At 41.8% G+C, this 18,822-nt stretch overlaps 1 protein-coding gene across 1 annotated transcript; it reads right to left on the bottom strand.

Moving 5' to 3' along the window:
- Positions 1-8,671: 8,671 nt before the first annotated feature.
- On the bottom strand, positions 8,672-14,400 carry LOC125135460 (SLA class II histocompatibility antigen, DQ haplotype D alpha chain). Its single transcript, XM_047795637.1, has 5 exons — positions 14,244-14,400; positions 10,306-10,554; positions 9,573-9,854; positions 9,157-9,331; positions 8,672-8,990 (listed from the first exon to the last, which is right to left on the bottom strand). The coding sequence occupies exons 1-4, from the start codon at positions 14,323-14,325 to the stop codon at positions 9,177-9,179; spliced, it is 768 nt and encodes a 255-aa protein (XP_047651593.1). The 5' UTR covers positions 14,326-14,400; the 3' UTR covers positions 8,672-8,990; positions 9,157-9,176.
- Between the last annotated feature and the right edge of the window lie 4,422 nt (positions 14,401-18,822).

Genomic DNA, 18,822 nt, shown 5'->3' with positions numbered 1-18,822 from the left:
CCAGTGACAGTTTCATAGGAACAACTTTTTTTTTTGTACCCAGATTTCATTGGGTAATAAAATCCTTTATTGATCATTTAATTAAAAATACATATAAACAAGTTTGCTAACAAAAAATCCCAAAGTTTTAGTAGCCATATACCTTGGAGAAAAATACATGGGTGTATCCGAGAACAGCCCACTTGTCATGAACATTTGGTCTCACCTTCAATCATGTCACCCAGTATCTCCCAGCTTCCCCTCCAGGTTAGGTTGGAGTTGTGACTGGTACCAGCCGATGGAATTTAAAAGCGAGTTTAAGCTCTGTCTGCTTTGTCTTTTCCTTCTACTGCAAGCCTGGAGGCCATTGCTGAGATGATGGTGTATGAAGTGTTGTAACCCTGAGTCATAACCTAGATCCCTTGAATGACTGTGGAATTGAATCCCTGTCAGTGAGCTAAGCCACTCAGATTAAATTTTAATGCAGGTTAAAATATTGCTGCAACATAACCTTGCCCTTCCCGACTACAATGGGATTGTTTAGCTGAAGGAACAGAGGTCGTAAGTTGGAAGATGAGTCAGTGGAATTAATGGAAGTTAAGAGATGATGACTTTTTAAAAATATTTGTTTGTTTTCTTCCACCTGAAAATATATGTATTCCCAGTGACTAGAATGGTGTTTCTCGATCCACCTCGATTTCTCCCTCTGGGAATGAAGGGTTTATTCCCTCAGCTGCTGATGTTGCCTGCTGAGAGCCCTCAGCTGTTTGCCCTCCTTTGGCATTATCTTGGGTGAGGGGAGCTGTCTCACCCAGTTTTACTCCACTTCCCAAGGGAATTCAGCTGCAGTGACTGCTCATTGCAGAGGTGTAAAGTTTGTGATCCCACCATAACTTGGGTCAACTCTGAAGAGCCCTTGAAGCTTCAGAACTCTTTGGGGGTTAGGCTGAGCACATCTTTGTGACTATTACATAGACAGTGGGTAGTAAGCAGCCCCTCTTGGTTACACAAGCTCTTCCATCGTTACTGAAATATCAATAGTAAAACAAAACAAATAATACCCCCTTCTCCCTTCACTGGTTATAGGAAATGGGATCTAGCTTACTAGTTTTTGGGGCAAGTAAAATCAAAGTGCTGTATGGTAATAAGGCACTTTTTGGACTGGTCTCTTTGTCACATAAGAAATGTAAAGTTCCCAGACTGGTGGTTGAATTGGAGCTAAGCTGCAGCTGTCAGCCTGTGCCATAGCCGCAGACACAGCAATGTGGGATCTGAGCCACATCTGTGACCTACACCACAGCTCATGGCAACACCGGATCCTTAACCCACTGGGCGAGGCCAGGGATTGAACCTGCATCCTCATGGATGCTAGTCAGATTCATTGCCGCTGAGCCACAATGGGAACTCCCTGAAATTTTTAAAATGACACATTTAGGAGTGAGTCTTTTTTCATTCATTTTGCTAAATAATTGACAGTCCTCTTCCATGTAAAGAATTAGTTCCAGGAGTTCCCACTGTGTCTCAGCAGGATATGAACCCAACTAGTACCCGTGAGGATGCGGGTTTGATCCCTGGCCTTGCTCTGTGGATTAAGGATCCAGCGTTGCAGTCAGCTGCGGTGTAGGAGGCTCTGATCTGGTATGGCTGTGGAATGGCCAGCAGCTACGTCTCAGATTTGCCCCCTAGCCTGGGAACTTCCATATGCCGCAGGAGCTGTCCTGAAAAAGGAAAAAAAAAAAAAAGAAAAAAAAAGAATTAGTTCCTTTACAGCTGGAAAATTTCCCCTTATTACTTGCTTTGGTAAAATAGTCCCCCTTAATTTTCTGTCTTATCTTTACCATGAATTACATTTCTTTGTATTTTTTTTTTTTAATTTCAAGGAGATTTTCTTTTTTTTCTTTTTCTTTTTCTTTTTTTTTTTTTTTGTTGTTGCTGTTGTTGTTGTTGCTATTTTTTGGGCCGCTCCCGCGGCATATGGAGGTTCCCAGGGTAGGGGTTGAATCGGAGCTGTAGCCACCGGCCTACACCAGAGCCACAGCAACGCGGGATCCGAGCCGTGTCTGCAACCTACACCACAGCTCACGGCAACGCCGGATCGTTAACCCACTGAGCAAGGGCAGGGACCGAACCTGCAACCTCATGGTTCCTAGTCGGATTCGTTAACCACTGTGCCACGACGGGAACTCCTCAAGGAGATTTTCTTGATTGAATTTTCCACTTTTAGCCCCGATTATTACTTCTATAAATGCAATATCTTTTTCCTTCTAATAATTCTAATTAGAAAAACTTTAAAGTTTGTTTAAACAAGTTTGTTTTCTCCTACATGAACTTTCTCTACTAAATCTGTGATAATTTTCATTTTATTCTCTTCTCTTTCATATTGCAAGACTTTCTCAAACATTTGCTCTGCCCTTAATCGTTTTCTTTACACACTGTACGTCATCTTATTTTATCTCAAGTTACAGTTTTTCAAGTCTCTTCTAAACTCTACCAAATCATACCTCGTGTCTGTATAATACCTTGTTACTTTCCATTATAAATTCTTCAGAGTTTGTGATTATACCTTTGTGGAATTATTTCATAAGTGCACACTTCCTTCCACTGGAGTGTAGATTCTTTGAAGACAATGAATGTATCCATTTTCACGTTATTTTAATATAGTGAGAACATAATACGTTGTGTATCACAACATTGGTACTCAATGACCATTTTTGCATTATTGATCAAATTAATGATCATATTAACAAAGTTTGGGGATTAATCCAGCCAATAATGAAGGGAGCATCACTTTACTTTTCCTTTGCTATTATTCTTTGTTGCATACTTTTATATTATTTTATTTTACTTTATTTTATTTTTTGTCTTTTTAGGGCTGCACATGCAGCATATGGAGGTTCCCAGGCTAGGGGTTGAATCAGAGCTGCAGTGGCCAGTCTACATCACAGCCACAGCAATGCAGGATCCGAGCTGCGTCTGCGAACTACACCACAGCTCATGGCAATGCCAGATCTTTAAGCCACTAAATGAGGCCAGGGATTGAACCTGCATCCTCATGGATACTAGTTAGATTCATTTCTGCTGAGCCACAGCGGGTACTCCAATATACATATATTTTAGGTTTACATGTCTGAGAGGTTTCTGTAGTTGGGACTAGCGTTTGTATACTCAAAGTTTCCTAAGTGTGACGAAAACTTTAAAAACCAACATAACTTCAAACAATGTTTCTCTGCCTACTTTTTTTTTGTTTTCCCCAGAATACTTTTAAAAAATCTTTGTATTATGGAAAATTTCCTCTGTATACAGTAGGGAGAATAGTACCCTATATCAACAGTCCAGCTTCAACAATTATCAGTTCATGGGCAATTTTGTAAAATAAAAAATCTATCTACTTAATCTTACATGTGCAGTGGATTACTTGGAAGATAATCTTAGAATATTTCACTCATAAATATTTTATTATTAAATATAAAATATAATGACTTTTTATAGATATAGCAATAATAATGTCATTACCACACCAAAAATTAGATAATTCTTTAACATGTTCAGTGTTCAATTTTTCTGATTGTCTCACAAAAATTTTTAACTGTTGTTTTCTTTGAATATGAATCCAAATAGAGCCTGGCATTTGGTTGATAATATTTTTTTAAATGTATAGTTTCTCTGTTCTGTTTTTCTTTTCAAATTATTTGCTGAAGAAGTTGTTTGTCCAGTAGAACTTTCCATATGCTGGACATTGATGGCTATATCCCTAGGATGTAATTTACTATAAGATTTGTGGTTTGGGTTCCAGAAAATAGCAATACTGCCAATTGTTAACATCTGTTTACTGCTTACTACATGACAGGCTGTGTGTGAAGTGCTTGATTTGTAATATTAAATCCTTCAAAATCTTAGTTTGCCTGTGGTTTGTAAGTGCAAACCTGAGATATTTTATGTGATTTTTAATTGTGTAGATTTAACATAGTGGAGTTCCTGCTGTGGCACAGCAGGTCAAGGATCCAGCATTTTCTCTCTGGTGGCTCGCTGCTGAGTCACAGATTTGGTGCCCTGCTCAGCGATGTGAGTTAAGGATCCGATGTTGCCATGGCTGCAGTGTAGATCACAGCTGCAGCTTGGATTTGATCCCTGGCCCAGAAACTTCTATATGCTGTGGGTGTGGCCAAAAAAATTACAGTATTAAATATTTATAAAATCATACTTTATACATGCAATCTGAAATAATTAAAATAATTCGAATAATTGCTCAGGAATCATATCATTTTAAATCACGAGGACTGATTACTAACTTTGTTTATAGATTGTCATGTAGTGGTGCCACTTTTAACTTTTGGCTTGTTAAAAATATTTGCTGTTTTTTTTAGACTTAACTTTTTTTTCTTTTTTGGCTACCCCACTGCATATGGAGTTCTTGGGCCAGGGATCAGATCCCAGCCACAGTTTCAGCCTATGTCAGAGCTGCACTAATGCTGAATCCTTTAGCCCACTGTGCTTGGCTGAGGATTGATCTGGTGTCCCAGCATTCTAGAGACATAGCTGATCCTGTTGCACCATGGAACTCCTAGAATTAATTTTAATTATGCTATTTTAAATTTATATGAAGACCTTATGAATGAATCCCTTTAATAAAGCGGAACTACTATGAAATTTGCTTTCCTTAGTACTTCATGGGGAAGGAATCTGAGTAGGGCCACATTTGTATATTTCTAGGTCATAATTCTATTCAATATAACCCTATATAACCTTAACATACATACATAAATACACATATACACATGACTACCTGCGAAATTCTGGGTTCTTACCTCATGAGTCATTGAAATTTATATAATATTTTTCTGAAATTCTATTGCCAAAAAATTATCAGCACATTTGTGTATTTTTAGGTTATCTACATTTTTTCCCATACTTAAAATTTTTATTTTATACATTTATACATTTGGGATCATAATTACTAATATTTTATTTTTTTGGTTTTAAATACACTTATTTTAGAGCAGTTTTAGGTTTATAACAAAATTAAATGGAAGGTACAGAGATTTCCCACATATCCCTTGCCTCTCACCCCCCCATGCATAACTTCTTCTATTGTCAATATCCCAACCAAATAATGTGGAACAGTAGTCGGTACAACAACCTACACTGACATGTTGTTATCACTCAGAATCCATAGTTTACATTAGGATTTACTCTTGATGTTGTACATTATACACCTTTAGGAAAATGAATACAACATGTATCAACTATTATAGTATCATTATAGTGTCATTTTTACTGCCCTAAAAATCCCCTATGCTCTATCACCTACATTTTCATGATCACTTCTGGTACAAAGTCCCTGCATCTATTGATTCCTAGTCTGTATTTTATTTTTATTTTTTTTGCTTTTTAGGGCTGCACTCACAGCATATGGAGGTTCCCAGGCTAGGGGTCCAATTGGAGCTACAGCTGCTGGCCTACACCACAGCCACAGCATTGTGGGTTCTGAGCCGAGTCTGCAACCTACACCGCAGCTCACAGCAACACTGGATCCTTAACTGACTGAGTGAGGCCAGGGATCAAACGTGCATCCCCATGGATCCTAGTCAGGTTTGTTAACCACTGAGCCACGAACTAGGGAACTCCCCTAGTATGCATTTTAAATTATTCTCTTGCTTCCACCTACAGGTTGCTTTTAATCTTCCCCAGCTTCTCCTCAAAGTAAGCATGGATAAAAATCTCTTGTATGTAACCTAGATTGGCTAAAAATTTGTAGGCCATAAGGAGGGGACATATCTTTAATTAGAGAGTAAAACCCAAAGTCAAATATTATAACTTTCTCTAAGAGTTCTTTTCATTTATTTATTTATGTCTTTTTGCCATTTCTTGGGCCGCTCCCGCGGCATATGGAGGTTCCCAGGCTAGGGGTCCAATTGGAGCTGTAGCCACCGGTCTACATCAGAGCCACAGCAATGTGGGATCCGAGCTGCGTTTGCAACCTACACACGCAACGCTGGATCCTTAGCCCACTGAGCGAGGTCAGGGATCGAACCCACAACCTCTTGGTTCCTAGTCGGATTTGTTAACCACTGAGCCATGACGGGAACTCCTCTAAAAGTTCTTTTAGCAACCCCTTCACCAATGATACGTCACTGACCACTAAACCCCATGTATTTTCTCAGCCTTCCCCAATCTCAGCCTCCTTCAATCTGGAGAGGGAGAAAAATCCCCAATAACATATGAAAAGAAATTTATCTATAGCATCACGTTTGAATCACCTAAGTCAATAAAGTGTTCAGCGGCACAAATGACCTTTCCTTACAGAAAAGAAAATCAAGGACTTGGAGAACAGACTCCTGGTTGCCAAGGGGGAGGGGGGAGTGGGGTGGCCTGGGAATTTGGGGTTAATAGATGCAGACTATTGCCTTTGGAATGGATAAGCAATGAGATCCTGCTGTGTAGCACTGGAAACTATGTCTGGTCACTTATGATGGAGCACGATAATGTGAGAAAAAAGAATGTATACATGTATGTATAACTGGGTCACCATGCTGTACAGTAGAAAATTGGCAGAGCACCATGAACCAGCTATAATGAAAAAAATAAAAATTATATATATATAAAATAAAGGGTTCAGAAAAACAAAAGTGCTTTTCATATAGTATAACTCACTCTTTTCATGTAATATAATCCATATATTGTATGTAAGGCACTTCCTACATAACAAGATTATTCAAAATCTGGGTTATTGTTCCCAAATAAAGGCTGGGAAAAATAAGATTAAAAAATGTCAGATACTTTACCCAGTGTTATAAAGTTTAAAATACTAGCTATAAAGTGCGGAGCCCTGGGTTTGGATTTAGGTTTCTTTGCACCAAACTATGCTGTATCAGCTATTGTGCTCATATTGTGTCTTTACTTCCCAATTACATTTTAAAACTCACTGTTGCAGATGGCATGGGTAGGGACAGTCTTGTACATTTTATAGCTGTTCCGTAATACCACCTGAGATGCAAGGTATGAACTCAGTAACTATGGAGTGAAAAGACTGGGGCAATGTGCCTAGAACATTCTCAAAGGGCAAAAGGACTCCTAGTCAAGTCACATACACTCTACTTTCAAGGGCAATTGGACACACTCAGGAGAGCCAAAGAATCCCACCTGCTGATCCATTTTCTCTGCAAAGGTTTCCTTCCGCTAGGAGGCAGTGAGTCTAGAGTAGGATATGGCACCCTTAGCAACTGCTACATTATCTCAGTTGTGTTATCTCTCCTGGGATCTTTCCCATAGGCTTGTGCTTTCCTTAGCCAGAAGGGGTGAGGGGCAGGAGCTGGGGACACTGAGGTTTTCTGCTGTACCTCAGAGAACACAGGGATGAACAGGGACTCAGTGAGCCAGGCTTAGCCTTATCTGCCTGGAAACATCCTGCAGCCATATTCACTCTACTGTCCCTGACATGGCATGTCAGGGAAATCTATGTGGTTATCTAGCAGGAATGCAGGTAGGACATGGGGCAAACTACACCTGTGTCCCAGGGACCCTGAATATGGCTTTTTTTTTTGACCATTTCTTGGGTCGCTCCCGCGGCATATGGAAGTTCCCAGGCTAGGGGTCCAATCGGAGCTGTAGCCGCCGGCCTACACCAGAGCCACAGCAACGCAGAATCCGAGCCGCATCTGCGACCTACACCATAGCTCAAAGCAACGCCGGATCGTTAACCCACTGAGCAAGGGCAGGGACCGAACCCGCAACCTCATGGTTCCTAGTCGGATTCGTTAACCACTGCGCCACAATGGGAACTCCTGAATATGCCTGTGGTTTATACCATCCTTTTGTTACTAACACTTAGCAAAGACAAAGTATTTGGTTCTTCTCAGATACCTACCTTATTGTCTTATTCTAATGTTTTCTTAACTAACTTTCATTTCTTTTCTTGCCTGGATAATTCTTTTTTTCTTTTGTCTTTTTAGGGCTGCACCTGCGGCATACGGAGGTTCCCAGGCTAGGAGTCGAATCCGAGCTGTTGCTGTCAGCCTACAACACAGCCACAGCAATGCCAGATCTGAGTCACGTCTGCGACCTACACCACAGCCCATTGCAACGCCAGATCCTTAACCCACTGAGCGAGGCCAGGGATTGAACCCAAAACCTCATGGTTCCTAGTTGGATTGTTTCTGCTGTGCCACGATGGGAACTCCCCTTTTCTTTTTTCTTTTTTTTTTTTTTTTTTCTGCTTGGGTAATTCTTATCTCTTCAAGGGAAGAGGGGGGAAAGTTTCTCTTATCACTGTTCATTCTTTAAAAGTTAAATCTTTTAGAAGCCAATTTTGACTTTTGGTATTTTTGAAATTCAAAATTCCTTTCTCTTATTTCCCTGTCGTAATTTAAAAAGTGATGTTAAAATGAATGGATTTACTTCTTGGGTTTTGTATTTTTGTTCTAACAAATCTACCAAAGGCAGAGGGTATATATTACATTCACTGATACCTGAACTGGGGGGTGGGGTGGGGGTGGGTGACAGTGACCAAGAATGGGAACAAGAGGAAGAGAGAAATGCAAACCTTGGCTAAGACAGCAAAATATTTATTGCCAGTCTATACATGCTTCTCCTGTGTTACTGGGCATGAACCATAACCTGGGAAATGAGATTAAATGGGCCTGAAGCGCAAGAGACCATGGTCCTAGTCAGCCTTGAGATGAAAGACAGGAAAGAATTCAGTACAAAAACCTCATGAAGTGATTTATTGTTTCCATGTACATATTAGTTTAGGGTCACTGAGGGATCAGGTAGCCGAGTGGGATATCTCAGAGATCCCATAACAGGTAACAACTGAGAAAAGAAAAAGACCTAGAAGGTCAGGAAGAGGATTCCAAGGGCATATGAATTCTGAGATGACACAGCACCTTAAGTTCCAGAGAAGAGGTGAGAAGAAGAATGTAGGAAGAGAGAAGGTATATGATGAATTTGGCCAGAAAATAGTTCTAGGTCGTTGAGCACATCCACTCTTCAGCTCTTGTAGGCGGGCAGTGCACCTGCAATAGGACAGACATGAGATCGGAGGGTCCTTGGGGGCTTCTGTGCTACCATCACACTGTTTCCCAATTCTCCTACAACTTCTCAACATTTGTGTGTACAGCCTCCTCCCACTTTCCTTCCTCCTGTACTGTGTCTCTGGTTCTGACAAATCTGAATCCTTACCTTCCCTTCTGGAGTGTGACTCACAAGGACCCTTGGTGTCTAGAGGGACCACCTGAGCGCAGGCCTTGAATGATGAAGACAGTGCCCACCACGATGCCCACAAGGCCCACGATCAATCCCAGGGCGCAGACCACTGTCTCTGTCAGCTCTGACATGGGGGCTGGAATCTCAGGTTCTGCAAAAGTGAGGTTGTGGAAGTCAGAACACAGAGTGTTTCTGTGCACGTAAGTGGGATGGGGTGAGGAGGGGTTGGTCCTGCAGACTTGGGGCAAGGGGCTTAGGAAGGAGAATGAGTTCGAACATTAGAAAGTCTTGAAGTGTGAAGTTTAGAGCCCTGAGGATAGGGGATAACAGACAGGGTGTTCTGGACTTGACAGAGAAACAAAGGTTCCAAAAGGGGTGGAACTCGTCCATACCCCAGTGTTTCAGAAGTGGCTTATCCAGGCCCCAGTGCTCCACTTTGCAGTCATAAAAATCATCATCAGAAGGGAGGAAGGTGAGATAACTGATCTTGAGGAAGGAATGATCATTTTTGGAGAGGAAGCTGGTCTCAGAAAAACCTTCTGTGACAGAGTGCCCGTTCTTCAACCACGTGATGTTGATCACAGGAGGAAAGATGCTGTCCACATGACAGATGAGGGTGTTGGGCTGACCCAGCATCACTGGAGACTTGGGAAACACAGTCACCTCAGGAACCTCTGTGGTGAGAAAACAGCACTGATGTGAAAATTTATGGGAACGGCTCTGCCCTGAGTTCTGCATTGTGTCCTGGAGGAGCCCTCCCACCAACGTTCCCCAGTCTGATGGCGCAAGAGCTCTTGTTTCCCTTCTGCTCAGGGCCTCTGCTTTGTCTCTGTCCCCTTCTTTTTGAGGACCTGGCTGTTGGGTAAGAGGTCTATGGGACCTCTCCTTGAAAGATTCAAAAATTGTGATATGGGAGTTATGGGAGAAGAGATCTTTGCATTATATGGAGATACATGATGGGTAAGATGGGAGAGGATGAAGGTCCAGCAATCTCCATGGGAAAATCTGGAGGCTCCTTGGAAAGGAGAGAGTTTTATAAAGGGGTGAGGGGTCTCTATCCCTAGGGAAGAAGGGAGAGGGGACTGATGTGAACGGGTAAAGAAAGGCAGAATGATGAACACATACGATTGACAGCCGCGGTGTTGTTGGAACGTTTAATCAGGATGTTCAAATTATATTTTGCCGTAGCTATGTTCCTCAGTGCACCCTGCGGGTCAAAACTTGTAAATTTACTAAAGAGAGGCAGCTGCCAGACAGTCTCCTTCTTATCCAGGTCCACGTAGAATTGCTCGTCGCCATCAAATTCATGGGTATAATAGCCGCTGGGACCGTAAGACTGGTAGACATTTAAGCCATAGGAGGCAACATGGTCGGCTAGGTCGGGGTCAGCATGAAGGTAGACAACAAAGGGAGAGAAAAGAACCTCATTAAACAAAGTGACAAGAGAACTTGACTTTCAAATATCAAGGGCTTCATCTGTGGCACAGTCTCTAGATAAAATCCCCATCACCTGCTTCCTCCCCCCTTAGTGCTGGCAGTTGTCCAGTCAGTTAGAAGGCCCTGAAGCGAAGCCTTCTTATCTTTGCAATCAGCCTTCTTCTTCTTCTTCTTCTTTTTTTTTTTTTTTTTTTTCTTTTTGGGGCTGCACCTGCAGCGTGTTGAAGTTCCCTGGGTTAGGGGTTGAGTTGGAGTAGTGGCTGCCAGTCTACCCCACAGCCACAGCAACACTGGGTCCCAGCAGCATCTGCGATCTATGCCGAAGCTCGTGGCAACACCAGATCCTTCACCCACTGAGGGAGGCCAGGGGTTGAACCCTCATCCTCACGGACTCTATGTCAGCTTCTTAACCCACTGAACCATAGCGGGAACTCCTACAATCAATCTTCTGGATTCATTTTTCAGACACGAATATCTGCAATTATTCTTTTCATCTGGTACTTGCCCTTGGGCTGCCAACTGTTGATAAAGAACATCACGCTGTTGGGTCAACTGGAACTAAATTCCCTTGTACAGTTTTAGTCCTACTCAGCAAGGGTCCTTCTGCTTTCCTGCACCATTTCCTTTCTGCCACTAATCTCTGCCCCCTCTAGGGGTCAGAAACTGTGTCTTTTACCTTTGAATCTCCTAAATTTATTTTATTTTATTTTATTTTATTTTGTTTTTTCCATCATGGCTGGTTTACAGTGTTCTGTCAATTTTCCACTGTATAGTAAGGTCACCCATACATATACACATTCTTTTTCTCACATTATCATGCTCTATCATAAGTGACTAGATATAGTTCCCAGTGCTATCCCAGCAGGATCTCATTGCTTATCCACTCCTTTGAAGGGCTCTGGATAAGGCAATAGTTTGCCTTTGGAATTAACCTCAAATTCCCAGTCCATCCCACTCTCTCCTAAATTTAGCTTGCTGTGTGTTCAAAAATGTGTACTGAATGGGAATTGCTAGTCTCAAGAATCATGGACACAGAGGCAGCAGAACTATATGAAAGTCAGAATCAGTGGTGACCAGAAGGGCATTATGATTTGTGGGCATTATGATTTGTGATGGTTGCTTCTGTGAGTCCCTTCTTTTATAAAAATATTAAAAATTGTATTTGACCATATTGGTGCAAAGACAAATATAATTCAGGCTGGATTAAAAATTAAAACATTTCCCCCTACCCTAAGTGGTTCTTTTTTCTTCTAATTTTAAAAAAGAAAAAACCTTTTTTATTGGACCCTACAAGCATTGCAGATCCCTGGCGCTGTGCCCGCAGTATTTAACATGTAAGTTGAGCATGACCAGGACACTCTGGTGTGACACTGAAGAAAGAAATTTCAGAAGGGCTCTGGATAAGCAGGTGAAACTTTTACTACTACCAAACAAAATTAGAATGGGAGCAGCCATGGCTAAGAAAGTCGTTGAAGATTAGAGTAACCTTCATTTCATGTCCCCTCTGAACCATTTAGCTTTTCCACTTTGGTTTTTACAAACCCATGCTTCTTGTTTGTAAAATAACAGAGATATGAGCCAGGGAGGGATCCTGGAAGGAAAGGAGGATAAAGGAAGGTCTGAAGAGAGAGAAGAAAGAGGTGGACAGCAAAGGTCAAAGATTCTGAGATCACACAAACACCCTGTGCTTAATCAGTTGCCCTCTTACCAGTCTTCATTAGATTAACTGAAAGATAGGGAATTTGGGCTGACAATTTGAGAATGATATAATTTTTAAAAAATTAATTATTTTTTTTTGTCTTTTTGCCTTTTCTAGGGCCACTACCTCGGCGTATGGAGGCTCCCAGGCTAGGGGTCGAATCGGAGCTGTAGCCACCAGCCTATGCCAGAGCCACAGCAACACAGGATCTGAACCACATCTGTGAGCTACACCACAGCTCATGGCAACGCCGGATCTTTAACCCACTGAACAAGGCCAGGGATTGAACCCACAACCTCATGGTTCCTAGTCAGGTTCATTAACCACTGAGCCACAATGGGAACTCCTAAAAATTAATTTTTTAATTGAAGTACAGCTGATGCACAATATTATATACTGCAGGTGTACAATATGAATTGTACACCATGAATTTTATTACTTTTATAGTTGTACAATGATCATCACAACCAAATTTCATAGTATGTCCGCCCCAACAGTTTTTAAAGGTTATACTCCACTTATAATTATTATAAAATATTGGTTATATTTCCTATGTTGTACAATATATCCTTGTAGCTTATTTTATACATAATAGTTTGTACCTCTTAATCCTCTGCTCCTATATTATGTCCCCCCCCCCCCCCCCCCCCCCCCCCCGCACTGGTAACCACTGGTTCATTCTCTATATTTGAGTCTGTTTCGTTTTTGTTATAGTCACTAGTTTGTTGTAGTTTTTAGATCCTACATACAAGAGATATCACAGTATTTGTCTATCTCTGTCTGACTTATTTCACTGAGTGTAACACCTTCCAAGTCCATCCCTGCTGTTGCAAATGGCAAAATTTCAGAGAATGATGTAATTTTATTCACCAAATTTTTCATCATAAAGTTCTCATTTTAAAATAAAAATGAAGATACTCTCTGCTTTGTCATTGAAAAAATTTATAAAATTACACCTGGGATAATAATTAAAAAATAAGAATAATCATTGCAATTTATGTGTCTTCATGACTCAGAAAGCATTTCTACATACCTATTTTATTTGATTATTTGTGAGGTGCCACATACGAGGTAACTGAGATTAAGTGAGGACCATGTGATAAAATGACGGGTGTAAAGGCTTGCTTACCCCTCCCCACCTGTGCCAGGTTCCGGAATGAAGATGTATGTAAATCTGAGACTGATGGAGTTCCCGTCGTGGCTCAGTGGTTAACAAATCCGACTAGGAACCATGAGGTTGCGGGTTTGATCCCTGGCCTCGCTCAGTGGGTTGAGGATCCGGCGCTGCCGTGAGCTGTGGTGTAGGTCGCAGACGCGGCTGGGATCCTGCGTTGCTGTGGCTCTGGCGTAGGCTGGTGGCTACAGCTCTGATTCGACCCCTAGCCTGGGAACCTCCATATGCCGAGGGAGCGGCCCAAGAAATGGCAAAAAGACAAACAAACAAACAAACAGCTGAGACTGAGAAAAGGACACCCTTCTTTATATCTACATAGTATACATAATTCATGGAACTATTTCCCTCAAGAAAAACTGCAGAAAAAATATATAAAAAGCTTCAAAAGTTGTTCAGAGAAATTTGAGAGCAATGGTTCATGAAGTTTTGGCAACATCACATTGACTTGGGAGACACCTCTAATCTTTGGAGCGATCATGGATGAATGTCCTAGAACCCCCTCAGGACATCGTCGCTGGCTCCAGTATCAGAAGTACAATAATATCCTTGGCGAACTCTGCAATGGCAGAGGTAGCAGAGAGAGTGGGTTGGGACTCTGGTTTCCTGCCGGAAATAACTGTAAGTTTTAGGTTTGCTTACTATTGAGAAGGCTTTGGGACGTCTCTACGACTTTTATGCCAGACTCTATCTGCCCCCCACCCCGCCTCCTGTTCCCCCTACTCTAGTCCCCACGTCCCTCGGCTTTGCACTCACCTGCAATGTCTTCACCTCCACAGGCGCTCATCACGGTGGTCAGGGCTAGGGCCCCCCACATCAGAACTCGGCCTGGGACCATGCTCTTCTCAAGGTGGTCTCAGCTGTTGCTCTTTGGAGTTGTAGAGCAATGATGAGGATGGAGCTGAGAAAGAACTCTAAAGACACCCAAAGCCCAGCGGCCAGGTCAGGTTTTGGCCAATCAGAAACTTCCCCTATGATGACACCTCTGTTGCCAGTTGAAGACTTTGTTTGAAGAGGCCTGGAAGGGGTTGGGAAATCCCCCGGTTCTGAGGCCACCTCCTCTCAGACTAGAGCTGAGGGGACTCTCAGTGAAAGGAGGGAGGGGATGAAATGAGAATCATCTCGGAGGTGTGTATGCCTGCCACGGACAAGCTGGGCGGGAATTTCTGAGCTGTCTCATGGATAGATGAGGCCAACACTAATAATTTGTCCAACCGTATTTCCTGAGTTACAGCTTCCGGGGACACTCCTGAGGTGACCCCCCTCTGAAAGGCACTACCCCCCCCAACCCCCTTTGCAAATGTGGGTTTGCTGCGTTTCTTTTTGCTTCTCTAGTGCACATGGAATTCTTTAAATATTGAGTTGACTCATCTACCTAGGGAATTTCTGTTGGTGGTAGCCAAGGAATATCTTTTCTTTTTCTACTTTTATAAATCCAGTTGAGTAAGTTTTCTTTCTCCCACAAGCTCCAATATTTGCAGCCAGGGCAATAAAAGGACTTGAAATATCATGTAGTGCTGCCTAACATAACTGCATCGTCTTTCATCTGAATTTTTCTCCCTGGCTTGAGTATTCTTCCTTCTCTGTGTTTTAATCTAAAGTAAAAGGAATTTGGGGGACATTGATTATATTAAAAAGCTCTGACTGTAGCTTGCTCTATGACTTAAACATTTTTTTTTTTGATTTTAAGAATGTCTTAACAGGAGTTCCCATCAATGGTTAATAAACCTGACTAGTAAACATGAGGTTGTGGGTTCGATCCCTGGCCTCACTCAGTGGGTTAAGGATCCCGCGTTGCCATGAGCTGTGGTGTAGGTTTCAGAGGCGGCTTGGATCCTGCCTTGCTGTGGCTGTGGTGTAGGCCGGTGGCTACAGCTCTGATTTGACCCTTGGCCTGGGAGCCTCCATATGCCGAGGATGCAGCCCTAGGGAGACAAAAGACAAAAGACAAAAAAAAAAAAAAAGAAAAAGAAAAAGAAAAAGGAATGTCTTAACAGAACACTGTAAATCAACTATACTTCAATTAAAAAAATTTTTAAATTTAAGAATGTCAAGTGCTCAAGACATAATCCAAGGAATTGTTGTGACTTAGAAAATTGTTTTCCTTCCACTTACCTACTAGGTGTTTTAATATTATTTATCCCGCTGCATGAAAATTCCAGATAATTATGAGGGATCAGGGATTGAGCTGAAGTTAAAAGCAGTTTTTATTTTATTAAAAAAATTTTTAAAAATATTTTGTCTTTTGTCTTTTTAGGGATGCATATGGAGGTTCCCAGGCTAGGCATTGAATCAGAGCTGTAGCTGCTGGCCTACACCATAGCCGTAACAACACAGGATGTGAGCCGAGTCTGGCAACACAGCTCATGGCAACGCCTGATCCTTAACCCACTGAGCAAGGCCAGGGATGGAACCCATGTCCTCATGGATACTGGTTGGGTTTGTTAATCATTGAGCCATGATGGGAACACCTCGAAAGCAGTTTTTAGAGGGAAACTTTTTTTTTCCCCCAGAAAAATCAACTTTCTCAGTGCTGTGGAAGCCACATGTTCATGGGGATTCCTCTTAGAATCAATCCCCCTGTCCCTGTTAGATGGCCCCCAGTTTCTGAACACTGTCTTACCTCATAGTGACAAAGACTGTAATAAAAGGGTGAGATAGAAAAAGCCAGGGCATCTGGGAACTTCCTGTACTCACAACTAGGTTTTGTTATTTTCTTGCTGAACATAAGCAATGCCATAAGGAGCATTAGACAGCTGTTCTGTGACCATGATGGATTAAAACAGAAAACAAGGTCATTCCGTAATCACATTTCAACACAGACAAAACGATATCCAAACCATGAAAAGATCAAGCATACTTCCCTCCTGGATAATATGAGTGACCTCTACTTCTTTATAATTATAGCTTAACCTCTGTGTCATTTTCCTTTCTTCTAGGTAAGATTTATTAAGATGTTTGATTATAGAATTACCCCACTACCCAATTCCTGACAGAGTCTATTTAAGAATAAATTCTCTCTTTCTTAAATCCTCCTCAAAATCATCGAACACAAGCCCAGACACTGTAATAGTTTTATGTGTTGCATGTTTCTGTATTTTTTTTTCCTGGGTCAGAACTTACCTGCTTTGTATCTTGTAGAAAGGTAAATGGGACAAAAATCTTTCCTGACGATGCTTCAGAATTTCACCTATTAGTATATAGGTAAAACGAATTGATTAATATAGTTAAAATTTTAACTCAAATTTGGAAGGCGGGGTGTCAAACACGCAGGACCAGAACTGCATCTTGGATGGGAAGCTGGAGGGCCAGTCTCAGACCTCACATCCTGTGGGATGAAGGATAAGTCCAAGCAAGACAGTGCCACCAACGTAGAGACATAAGACGAGCTCTCTGGCTTTAATCTGACTCTACGTCTCTCCTTTTTCTTCTGTCACACAATGGACCTTGTTCTGGTCGCTTCTGTTTTCAGGTAATACTTTTAACATAAGGTAAAATTATGAGGGAATTAAACTCAGGTAGAGGAATGGTGTACCACTTTGACAAAAGCTAATTTGTTACCTTGTCTGAAAGAAAAAGATCCTTTTCATAAATTAATGGTGAAATGAAATTTGCAGATTAAAATATTAGCCTGTCCAATGATTTTCTTAAAAATCATTAATTTCCAGCAATTGATTTAATGCCTAAAATTGTCAACATAAATGGAATGGACTATGTCATTATAACTTACATCTTTTGGTGTCCTCTAGGAAATTATTTACATAGAACTTATGTTACTTTTTTTTCTTCTTCTTTTTTTTAGGGCTGTACCCATGGCATTTGGAAGTACCCAGCCTAGGGGTCAAATTGAAGCTACAGCCGTCAGCTTATGCCACAGCCACAGTAACGCGGGCTCTGAGCCTGTCTGTGACCTGCGCCACAGCTCATGGCAATGCCAGATCCTTAACCCACTGAGTGAGGCCAGGGATTGAACTTGCATCCGGATGGATACTAGTCGGATTCGTTTCCGCTGCTCCACAACAGGAAAACCGAACTTATGTTACTTTTAATTAAAAAGTATGATGTTCTCTAAGAATCTGTGCATCTTCAAATTTTTTAGTTCTGGCTTTCAACTATTTTGCCCTGATACAACTTTGGTGAGGTCTTACTAAAAACGCCAAGCCTCTACCATCTTGCAGTAATTAAAATGCTTCACGGCATTTTAACAGCAGAGTCTAGAGTAGTAAAAAGAAGATGGACTTTGTTGTTGTCTTTACTATGTCTTTTTGTTTTTTTTTAGGGCCTCACCCGCGGCACATGGAGATTCCCAGGCGAGGGGTCCGATCGGAGCTGTAGTCACCCGCCTACGCCACAGCCTCGGCAACATGGGATCCGAGTGGCATTTGTGACCTACACCACAGCTCATGGCTACACCAGATCCTTAATCCACTGAGCAAGGCCAGGGATCGAACCCAAGTCCTCACGGATGCTAGTCAGGTTTGTTAACCGCTGGGCCACGATGGGAACTCCAAGAAGATGGACTTTGTAATCAAATGAGTAAATGTTCAACAATGCTTTCAGTTTTATCAGCTGAATCATCTTGGGCAAGGGATTCAAAATACGTGAGCCTTATGGTACTTCACTATAGAAATGGGATGAAAACTATTACATGATAATTAATACGGACAAAAATAAATAGATAAATATAAATGATAAGTTTTAAATATAGCCCAGTACTTGGCACATAGTAAGTATTCACATACGAAAGCAACTATATAATGACAAATACTAACCATGCCCAGGTGAGGGACAGCCTATGGCTTTTCTCTCACTGTTCCAACCTTCTCCCCATGGCAGTCTAGGTATGTGGGAGTATAGGAGTCACAGAAGAATATGAGGGCTCTACGAAATAGAAATTTTTTGAAGAGGGTTATTATCAGTCACATTTTAATGTAGCAAACGACTCCAAACTATACTAACTTTAAACAAGGTTTTAGTATTTTCTCAGGCTGCTCTAAGACAACAGGTTGTGTTAGGTCCCCTTGGGCAGTTGCATCTGGGCCAGGTTGGCAGTGTTCAGATGCTCGCATATTTGTGGCGTCCTTTGGTTTATCTGGGACAGCTGGGGTTCTCTTCATTTGGGTTCACCATCCAATAGGTTGGCTGAGGCTTCCTCACTGGGTGCTGGAAGGCTCCCTTGCACAAGAGAGAGATGGCAGGGCTTCTGCCCAAATTTAGACTTACAACCTTACTTCCTCTAAGTTCTACTGGCCAGAGCAAGTCACAGCCCTGGCTCAAGTCAAGAGCTGGTGTTAACAGACTGCGTTTCTTAATGGGATGGAGCGGCACAGAATCT

This window comes from Phacochoerus africanus, chromosome 9 (genome assembly GCF_016906955.1).
Source record: "Phacochoerus africanus isolate WHEZ1 chromosome 9, ROS_Pafr_v1, whole genome shotgun sequence".
Classification (NCBI taxonomy): domain Eukaryota; kingdom Metazoa; phylum Chordata; class Mammalia; order Artiodactyla; family Suidae; genus Phacochoerus; species Phacochoerus africanus.
The sequence above is the reverse complement of the archived record's forward strand: the minus strand, read 5'-3'. Positions and strand labels throughout refer to the sequence as shown.